We start from the raw sequence: 11,089 nt of genomic DNA on the forward strand, positions 1-11,089 counted from the left end.
AATGATGAAATCTCTCTATTCTCAAACTTACATATGCATTGTTTATAACTACCAAAGCCGAGGACCTAATTCCATTCCACATATAAACAAGTCTTTCTGTATAATTTTAACATGCACTGTATGCTCAGAAAAGAAACTACTGAATAAAGCAAGAGAAAGGTATACTTTGTTTTATTTGTACCTTGACCAAGAATTGTTCATGATTCTGGTGCTTTGTTTCTAGTGGAATTTAAGTCCCATATATCCTTATACAAGTCCACTTGGGTAGCTATCATGTCAAGCTAATTCTATGTTTGGTGACAACATCTACTAGATTTTCCTGTTATGAAAATCCAATATTTATAGATTGAAATATATATCCCTAGCACCACAAAAATAAAAATTAAAAAGAACTATGATTTAGAATTAGTCATAAATTATTTTCTATTTATCCTTCTTTTGTGTGTGATGCTGGGGATTGAAACCAGGTTCTTGTGCATCCTTTATCTTACAGCTTGAGAATTTTTTAAATTATGTGCAGAAAAGTTATATTACCTGTGTATTTTATTTCATTAAAGGGGGGATTTCAAAATGTTTATTAAAAAATGAAGCTGGGGGCTGGGGTTGTGGCTCAGTGGTAGAGCGCTTGCCTAGCACCTGCGAGGCCCAGGGTTCAATCCTCAGCACCACATAAAAATAAATAAAATAAAGGTGTTGTGTCCAACTACAACTAAAAAATAAATATATAAAAAAGAAAAGAAAGCTGGGAGCCAGGCACAGTGGCACACGCCTGCAATCCCAGAGGTTCAGGAGGCTGAGACAGGAGGATCACGGGTTCAAAGCCAGCCTCAGCAATGGTGAGGCGCTAAGCAACTCAGTGAGACCTGCCTCTAAAAAAATACAAAATAGGGCTGGGGGTGTGGCTCAGTGGTCTAGTGCCCCTGGGTTCAATCCCTGGTACAAAAAAAAAAAAAAAAGCGAAAATGAGGGTAGTAAGTCTGAGAGGTTTTAGAACCATCAGAATAGAAGATCAGCATCATTATAGGATGCCTGCAGATCTCAGTTAATCCAGGAAAAGGCAGAAAAAAGCATATAACTACAGTAATTTTTTTCTTTTGAAAATGTAAATTCTAAGTACAGTGAAGAGTGAACAATTAAACCTTTATCAAAAGATGGTTCTATAGATTTAAAGCCTATTCAAATCTGTACAACACAGTGGTAAGGAGAAGGTAAATACAGCACCATGTCTTGTCTACTCAAAAGTTCCCTGAGTCACTTATTGAAATTATCAAGGAGAGAGATTAGCTGTCTTGACAGGTTTTCTTTCTTTCTTTCTTTCTTTTAGTTTTAAATGGACACAATACTTTCTTTTGTTTTATTTGTTTATATGTGGTGCTGAGGGTCAAACCCAATGATTCACACATGCAAGGCAGGCGCTCTACTACTCTACCACTGAGCTACAACCCCAGCTCTCAACAGGTTTTCAAGGAAGACAAAATTAACTGATTTATTTTGGGAAAAGAAATTCACAACCTATTTATGCTCCAAGAAAAAATATTCATGGTTTAAAATCAAGAGATTAACATACCTAGATCTGGTATGTTTACATCTGGGGACTGCTAAAAAAACTTTAAACTGCTAACAATCAGAAACAAAAAACTTAAAAAGAAGACTCTTTCAGCACCTAACCTAAACTTCTGTATGTGACATTTTAAGAACAATCTAAAATATTTCTACTTTGGTAAAGGCCCTATTTCTTTGCTAATAAGGATTGCTCATCATTTTTACAGTGCCTTTCACTCAAGATTAGATACCTTCATTCCTAAGAATGTTCATTCAAGTTTCTAATAGGTGCACCTAAGTATCATCTTACAGTAAACTGAGAGGGTCAGATGACTCAGCTTCAGTCATATGAAGACCTTGTATTAGAGTAAGGAATGAGAACTTCAATCCACTCTCTCCACCAAGATTTGAACAAACTCAAAATTTAAGTGCAAAATTTCCTGAGCTCATGACACTGTAAGAGAAATATAAAGTAAAACATAATTAACACTAAGATGATCCATAAAAAAACTGAAGTTAGGCTTCTCTTCTTTCTGTTTTGTTTTTAAACTGGACTTTCCAGCTGTTTTACTAAGTTACATGTATTAGAACTAACTCCCAATTAATTCCCAACAAAATTTTAGATACTTTTAGAAGTTGCCCTACAATGTGTAACTTGAGAGAAATAATCCAGTTCCTCTAGCCTCGCTAATCAGGAGAGAAAATAAACCCAACAAACACTGCTATAATGTAATAGCAGCCACTAACTACCAAGTTCTAGTCCCTATTCTAAACAACCTTCCTCTGAGGGTTTGACTAAAATTATATGGTCTCAATTATCTTACTGAAAATTCTATGGTCTCAATTATCTTACTGAAAATTTCCAAAATTAGCAATCAAAGCTACACACAGTAAAATCTTAAATACCCCTAGCATTAAGAAGACAATGACTGAGCTGGGGATGTGGCTCAAGCGATAGCGCTCACCTGGCATGCGCGGGGTGCTGGGTTTGATCCTCAGCACCACATAAAGATGTTGTGTCCACCGAAAACTAAAAATTAATATTAAAAATATATATATTTTAAAAAAAAAGAAGACGACAATGACTGTCCCTTTATCCCTCTGTTCACACCAGGGTATCTTAACTTCAGCATTCTTGACACTTTGGGCCCAGTAATTGATGGTGGCGGGCAGGAGGGAGCTCCTGTGCATTGTATCAGGAACTGGTTGGTTTAGCAGCATCTCTCTGGTTTCTACTCACTAGACTGTTGTAATCCTCCCAACCTCCATTTGTGGCAATCAAAAACATCTACAGATATTACCAATGTCCTCTGAGGGCAAAACTGCCCCCAATTTAAAGCTACCTTCTTTACTGCTCACTATTAAGTTATGGAGAAATGGAACAAAAACAGCATCCACCCTATCTTACTCTTAAACCCCTTCTAGTTCAACTGCTGAAAAAAAGAACCAACAAACCTTTCCTCTTCTGATAAGCTGGCTGCCTGAAAGATCTTAGCATCCTCTCTCTGAACAAAAGAAAAGGTCATTAAAAGCCAACTAAACACAAAGAAACACAAAGTGTTAGCAATATAGTCAGCACCTTCCCTACCCCTGCCAAGAAAGATAAGAAATTTCATACACAGTAAATTTAAGAATTTTTTCCTTCCCCATATTGAAAAAGTCCCACAAATTTCCCAACACATATACATGTCTATTTATCAGCAGAACTTCAAGTAGAACTAGCCTTCTACCCATTAGAATACAAATTTCTTACTTCTAGATCTTGCAGGAAATACATATACTGGCACTTTATATTCAAACTTTTTATACCACTGCAGTCTTTTAGAAAAAAGATCTCAAAATACTAAAGTCACTACTTTGTAATTATAACTATTAAGTAATTGATTCATATCACTCATTAGATTAAAAAACATTCAATCAACTACTATAAAGCACCAGAAAGATGTTAATCAAGCAGACTTTTTAAATGTTAAGTTGCCAACAACAGAGTTTAAGGTGATCCAATAATCAAAACGTCTAAAACCCAGATCAAATCACTACAGTGCTTCCCTCAATCCAAACATTATAAAGTCCTGAAGAAATCTCCTTTTTTGGCTACTCTTATTATGAGGTAGGTAGAATGTTTTCCTGTATCAGAGCCATTACAAGTAAAACACAATGATTAAAGCCTGTGTAGAAGTTGGTGAAGAGCCAAACTAGATAACATTACTTATGGATAAGGATGATATTTTATCAGGTCAAAGAAGCTGATATATAAGAAAATGGGGAGATGCCTACTAGTCCCTTCAGACAGTGCCTCAGAGGTAAGGGATAGACAGGCAGGCCTAAACTTGACTGGTTTCTGGGAGATGTCCTGATCTCCATAAAACGCTTAAGGACCAGCCACCTTAGTCTCATCAATACCAAAAGGGCACATGCATGATTCATATCATCGATGTGACAATGACTTTACCAGAACTGAACTCATGAGGCATTCCCCGACCTTGATCTAATGGAGAAGGGGAGCACAGTAGTATGAAAGGATGGACTGACACCCTTACACTCCACGACAGAGCCCTCTAAAGGCGTACCACAGATTCTCCTTCAAAGTAGTACAGTAACTCCACTATTCTTGGCTTCACACCATCTCTTAACAGGACACTTAGGTGAGGTATGAGCTTTGTGAAGTTTCTTTAAGTACTGTTTCTATTGCCTGATGTCCAAAAAAATGCACAATGCCATTTTATCCCATAATATATAATCTTGAAATCCAGTGGCTTAGGAAATCAAAATCAGATCTTTTTTTTTTTTTGGAGGGGGAGGGGGGTACTGGGTATTGAATCCAGGGGTACTTTACCACTGAGCTACATTCCCCAGTACTTTTTTCCTTTAATTTTTTCTTTTTTTTTTAGTTGTAGTAGTTGGAAACAATACCTTTATTTTACTTATTTATTTTTTTAACATGTTGCTGAGGATAGAACACAGCACCTTGCCTGTGCTAGTCAAGCACTCTACCGCTGAGCCACAACCCCAGACCCCCTTTTATTATTTTGAGACAGGATCTCACTAAGCTACTTAAGTCTTCACTAAATTACTGAGGCTGTTCTCAAACTGCCTCGTCCTCCTGAATCACCAGAATTAAAGGCATGTCCCACATGGGCCCAGCCAAAAATCTCTTATCCAAGTTTAGGGCTGGCAATGTAGCTCAGTGGTAGAGCACTTGCCTAGCACGTTCAATCCTCAGCACTTAAAAAAAAATCCTAATATTCAACTAAATGGTACTAAAATTATTTTCAGTGTGAACAGGAAACACTTGTATAAGAGAAATTCCTCAAGCAACATTCACTTGGAATGGAGATTCTTATTTGAAGCACATCTGATATCGGTACCACTGAGAACATTCCATCTTTAAATACCCTGTGATTCCTCATTTCTTAGTATCTTCCTTCTAAATGAACTTCTGTCCTGCAATCTGGGAGGATCCAAAGACACAAAGCAAAGATGGACACAGAAGGATGAGCAGTAAGAAGTGCTATTTCATCAAATTAAACTAATTCTTTCTACAGATAGCTGAACCCACACACAACTAGGCATACTACAATCTCTCTCAAGTAACAACCAAAACTGTTTCTCTTAATACAAACATTAAAGTTAGCTGGGACCATGAATCCTTCAGAGTAACTGGACTGACAAGAAAATGAAAAACAAAAACCTAAGGGTGCTTTCAAGGCTGAATATTAAGTAGGCTATTGCTGTTGCCTGCATATACCTCCAAATGTATCAAGAAGTGCTATATCCTAGAGTTGAAGAAAGAAGAAATAACAGAAAAGTTGTAAAACCTTGCAACATAGTCCCATAGAAAACACTTATAATTGTGCTATGTGGTGAATAAACTGGCAAAAGATGAATTGGCTCTGAAGCAGTCCTTCCCACTTAGTAACAGCTCATTAAAAGCTGATATAGGGTTGGGAGTATGGCTCAGTGTCAGAGCACTTACCTAGCACACGTGAGGCCTTGTGTTTGATCCCCAGACCCCCCCCAAAAACAAAACCCAAAATAAAAAAACTGATATAAATACAATACCCAGTCTCTGGTGTTCAGTGGGGACAGTACCCATGGATGATAATTCTTGACCTCCAACTACCCCAAGCATCTTACCCTCCAGCAATACAACAGTCAAGACAAGGAAAAACTTTATCCATGATAAGCTGGGTCATAAGCTGGGTCTGCCTATCCTCAGAAGGATGGGCAGGTTTCCTAACAATTATCCAATTCAAGAAATTATGCATGCCTATTGTATGCTGGATCCTCATGATGAGGAAATTTCAAGTTACCTTATAAACCAAGTGTAGTGGCCCATACCTATAATCCCAACTAAGGAGGCTGAGGTAGAAGGATCCAAAGATCAGGGCCATAGGGGTGGAGTTTCAGCTCAGTGGAAGGCACTGGGTTTGATCAGCACCACTTAAAAATAAATAAAACAAAATAAAAGTACTGTGTCCATTTAAAAAAAAAAAAAAAAAAAAGTCCAGGGCCATTCTGGGCAACTTAGTGAGAGCCTGTTTCAAAACAAAAAAATAAAGGCTGGAGATGTAACTCAGTGGGAGAGCACCCCTGAGTTCAAAGTACCACAAAAGAGGAAGAAAAACTGTGGAAACCTTTTCAGTGTCGTCCCAGAGGGATCAAATTACCAGTATTTCCAGTGGTTCTTCAGTAACAGATGGGCGTGTACTGGACAAGAGTTACTGACCTGGTGGTTCTTGCTTTTTTTGTTGTTTGTTCCTTTGTTTGTGGTACCAGGCATTGAACCCAGGGGCACTAAACTATTAAGCCACATCTTCAGCTCTTTTTTATATTATATTTAGAGACAGGGTCTGAGTTGCTAAGGTTGGCTTTGAACTCTTGATCCTCCTGCCTCAGCCTCCTGAGCTATTAGGACTACAGGCGTGTGCCACCATGCTCAGCAACCTGGTCATTCTTAAATCAACACTTTCAACCCAACGTCTGGGATTAAGTATACAGAAAAGGCCACGAAACAAGGTAAAACTCGATGACATATACAGAGACTCGAACTCTGACCTTACTGTACCTTTTCCTAAAAATGAGTAACAATAATGATTTCCTACTGTACATCATTGTGACCACAGCTCGTATATAATTTGAAAATTGTGCCAGGCATGGTGACACATGCTGTAATCCCGTGACTCTGGAGGCCAAGACAGGAGATTTGAAAATTCAAGGCAAACCTGGGCAACTTAGTAGTACCCTGTCTCAAAATAAACTAAGGGCTGGCAGTGTGGCTCAGCAATAGAGTGCCACTGGGTTTCATTCCCAGTGCCACAAAAGAGAAAAATATGAATAAACTATACAAATATATTACATATACATTATATATAAATATACATGTTATATATAAACATCATGCTAGACCCACTCCCTAAATATATACAATTATACACTCAACTTTAAAAAAATAAAAACAATGATAAGACAAAATATTTCCCCCTTCTTTCTCAGTCCACTTTTCCTTTTGCTACCTCATGGTCTTAGGCTTCTGTTGGTTGTTTTTGTTTATGCAGTACTGGGGATATCACTAGGCTACATCCCCAGCCTTTTTTATTTTGAGACTAAGGCTAAATTGCTAAGTCTGGTTTCACACTTGTGATCCTCCTACTTCAGGCCCACTAGTTGCTGGGATTATAGGCATGAACCACCACAACCAGCAGTTTTGGATTTTTTTAAAGAAAGAGTGAGACAGAGGGAGAGAGAGAATTTTTTTTTAATATTTATTTTTTTTTTTAGTACTTGGCGGACACAGCATCTTTGTTTGTACGTGGTGCTGAGGATCGAACCCCGGCCGCACGCATGCCAGGCGAGCGCGCTACCACTTGAGCCACATCCCCAGCCCCAGTTTTAGATATTATAAATCTGAATTGTACCTATTCTCCAAAACTCAGTTTAAATCCCACCTCATAGCCAAACTCAGAAAGTGAAGAGTTTCTTATTTTCTCTCATGTGTGGAAGCTACAGAGAGGAGAAAAAAAAAAAAAAAAAGAAAGAAAGGGGAGAGGGGTGACATGAAAATCAAAGGGAGATCAATAGAAGACAGGCACCAAGGGTTGGACGGGAGAGGGAGGGGGAGTGCTGGGGAGTGCTAGTGACCAAATTATATTGCTATATTATGTGCATGTACGAATATACACCACCAAACCCATTATTATGTACAACTATAATGCACCAATAAAAAACGTGGGAAGAGAAAAATCAACAAATCCCACCTCAGCTGTCTCACCTTCCCCACGGCACCAATGACCACACACACCCCTCCCTCTAATCAACAGCGCATTCTGTCCATCCACATCACTCCACTAGTAGTCACGCCCTACTTAGGTTCCATTCAACTAACTGCATGTAGCCTAGAGGTTGGGTCCATAAGACTGCACTGCCCAGTGACACTGTAGCTATCTTTGTGTAAGTACATCCTCTTGATGTTCTTACAAGAATGAAATCACCTAACAATGCTTCTCAGAACTTGTTCCCATTCTTAAGCAGTGTGTGACTACACGTGGTTACTTTTTCCATGTTTGTCTTGTCTTTCTTTTTTTAGAATATTTATTCTTAAGTTTTAGGTGGGCACAACTGTGGGAGACCAACCTTACACGTGACTGAGTCACACTCCCCAGCTGGGTGCTGAGGCGCTCAGTCACAGAAATGTAGCAGAGCTTTCCCCACCCTTCTTGGGTGCGAGGGTCCCTGTCTTGTGCATGGGTGTGTCTTGCTACAGCCCCATGGGTGGAGCTACGCTCACCTATTCCTTTGTGATATAACACCTTGCCCTGTTTAGGATAGAATCTTCCAGGGAAGTGCCTTGTGTGTGTCCCCTTCTCTTACTGTGCCCTTGGGTGTGGCCTACCCAGGTGTCAGTCAACCTGCTGACAGTGGACATTATGAAGATAGACTCAGCCCCCTGAAACCTGACCCCTGGCCTCATTTGAATAGCTTCTCCTCAATAAAAGGGGTCAGCATGTGCTCTCGCTCTCTCTTCCTGTGGACCCTGAAGGTCAGAGGAGCCGTCACAGTGACCCCAAACAAAAAGGTATTTGTGTCTCTTGTGGGGTTATTTCGTGCAGCCCAGTTAGCCCAGTTCAACTGGAGTGACCCCTGAGCCTTTTAGTCACGAGAACAGAAACCCAGCACACAATATTTTTATTTTACATTAAGTGGTGCTGAAGATCGAACCAGTGCCTTGTGCATACTACCTGAGCATTCTACCACTGAGCCACAACCCCAGCCCCCTTGTCTTGTCTTTCAACAAACAAATAAACAAACAAAAAAAGGTGAGGTCCCTCAAGAGCAATAACCACATATTCCTTCACATTTCCTCCAGGGAATCAAGCAAAGGAAGCATTTGGTTATATTAACTGTGATAGGTCTCGATTTATAAGTTAGGCAAAAAAAAAAAAACACAGATAACAAATCAGATTAAAAATATCAAGAAATTCTCAGCCTGGCACAATGTCCCATGCCTGTAATCCCAAGGGCTCAGGAGGCCAAGGCAAGAGGATCTCAAGTTCAAAGCCAACCTCAGCAACTTATTAAGGCTCTCAGCAACTCAGCAAGACCCTGTTTCTAAATAAAATATAAACAAGGGCTGGGGACGTGGCTCAGTGGTTAATGGCTCCTGGGTTTAATCTCTGGTACCAAAAAAAAAAGAAAGAAAGAAATTTTCCAGGCATCTAAGGTTTAGAAAAACACTGTAAAATGCCTTTCAAGGGCTGGGGCTGTGGCTCAGTGGTACAGTGCTTGCCTGGCATGTGTGAAGCACTGAGTTCAATTCTCAGCACTACATAAAAGAAAGAATAAACAAATAAAATAAAGTTTTAAAAAAAGCCTTTCAAATTACCCCTTTGAAATGAAGACTTGAGATAAGAGGATATAATAAACTGTAGAAATTTAGGCTAAGTCTTCTCACCCTAAAAGGCAAGTTAGTGAACAACTTGAAGATCCTAAGAGAATGTACGCCAGGGCACCATACACACTCAACCGAGCTGTCCTTGGTCACACAGCTGAATCCCAGACTCCTCTCTGCGGAGAGAGTTCTGGAGGTTCCGATGGCTACTGGAAAACACAAGGTGCCTGCTTTCCCAGCCCTGAAACATGGCAGGAAGTACCTGGACACACAGCGAGATCAGCAAATGGAGCCAGGCAACGTTGGATACGAGTATGAGTATGCATTTGGGGATGAGACAAAAAGAGATGGAAGAAAACATCATAAAGGCCTGAAAAAAAAACATGACTTTTAGGTGAAAAGGCTTTTAAAACACTCCTTAGGTGCTAATTCACTACACTCCATTTGTCTTAAGACCGAAACTAAACACTCCCAAGGGAAAGGAAACCACCACTAGTTCTATAAAGACAGCTGAGGAGGCCGGATCAACATTCGTCCGGGCTGGGGTCTTCCACAGCAGCGTGTGGTTTGGGGTGCCGGCCTGGCTAGCTCGCTACACCCCCGCACTGCCGCTCTGCTGGCTCACTGGAGTCCGCGAGAGCTGGGCAGAGCGGCTCTGGGCCGAGGAAGCCGTCCCCGCGTCCGCCCGGCCTCCTTCCCGAGAAGGGCAAGAGCAGCGCGGGTGGGAGGCAGGCGAGAAGGTACCAGGACGCCGGCAGCACGCAGCCGAAGCACGCGGAGCTGAGCGGCCCTGCAGGGCCAGGAGCGCCGGCAATCTGCAAGTCATGAGCCCTCGGCCTTTCGCTTTCCCGGGGACCGGGCAGCCACCGAGACCAAGTCCCCTCCCCAGAGCGTCCCACCTCCGACCCAGCTGGGACCCTCGGCCCTCGGCGGCGCGGCCTCCCGGGCTGCGGAGGGGCGTCCGGCCGGAGCCGCAGGGCAGCAGGGGACGGGGAGCCGCGGCGCGGAGTCCGGGCGGTCCGGGGAGGGCGCCGGCGGGGAGCGGCGGGACCCCGGCGCAGACTCCAGAGGGCTCGGCCGGCAGACAAAAGACGGAGGGGCGCAGGAGAGCCGGGGCCGCAGCCCGGGACTGCGGGCAGCAGGTGCCGGGGGGACCGTTCCAGGGGACCGCGGACTGCGGGAAGCCCAAGACGCAGCTGCGGGCCCCGCGGCCGGGAGGACGCGCAGGGGGCAGGGGAGCTCACCGGCAGTTTGGGGCTGACCTCGCCTTTGCAAAAGTGGCAGAAAAACCGGTGCGCGGCCACAGCGGCGCCCGCGTCCGCCCCGGCCGCCGAGGCCTCCGCCATTTTCCTCCCCGCCGCGGCTGTCGGAGGGCGAGGGCAGCCGGCCGGTCCCTGGCCAGGCCGCTACCTCGCAGGCTGCGCTCGCCGCCGCCGCCTCGGCGCGGCCCGCCGCTCCAGAGTCCGCGTCGGTCACGCGAGTCTGCCGGACCCGGAGGGCGGCGGCGCAGAGAGGACCCGGCGGCCCGCCTCCCGGCACCAGAGAGGCGTGGGAAGGAGAGTCCGCCTGCCGCAGCCCGCCCGCCCGCCGTCAACTCAAACTACCCGTCGCCAGTCCTCCAGCCTTCCAGCGAGAAGAAAGGAAGAGTGTCCCCGGAAA

The 11,089-nt window shown here is 43.2% G+C and overlaps 1 protein-coding gene across 1 annotated transcript in view; it reads right to left on the minus strand.

Annotated features, from left to right (window-relative positions):
• Rnf115 (ring finger protein 115) overlaps window positions 1-11,032 on the minus strand; it is an 83,835-nt gene extending 72,803 nt beyond the window's left edge. Inside the window, exon 1 of the mRNA XM_076861794.1 lies at window positions 10,675-11,032. Within this exon, the coding sequence (XP_076717909.1) occupies window positions 10,675-10,776 (102 nt within the window). The 5' untranslated portion in view covers window positions 10,777-11,032. The remainder of the gene's footprint in view (window positions 1-10,674) is intronic.
• Between the last annotated feature and the right edge of the window lie 57 nt (window positions 11,033-11,089).

The sequence above is a fragment of the Callospermophilus lateralis genome, chromosome 7 (genome assembly GCF_048772815.1).
Source record: "Callospermophilus lateralis isolate mCalLat2 chromosome 7, mCalLat2.hap1, whole genome shotgun sequence".
NCBI classification, from domain to species: Eukaryota; Metazoa; Chordata; class Mammalia; order Rodentia; family Sciuridae; genus Callospermophilus; species Callospermophilus lateralis.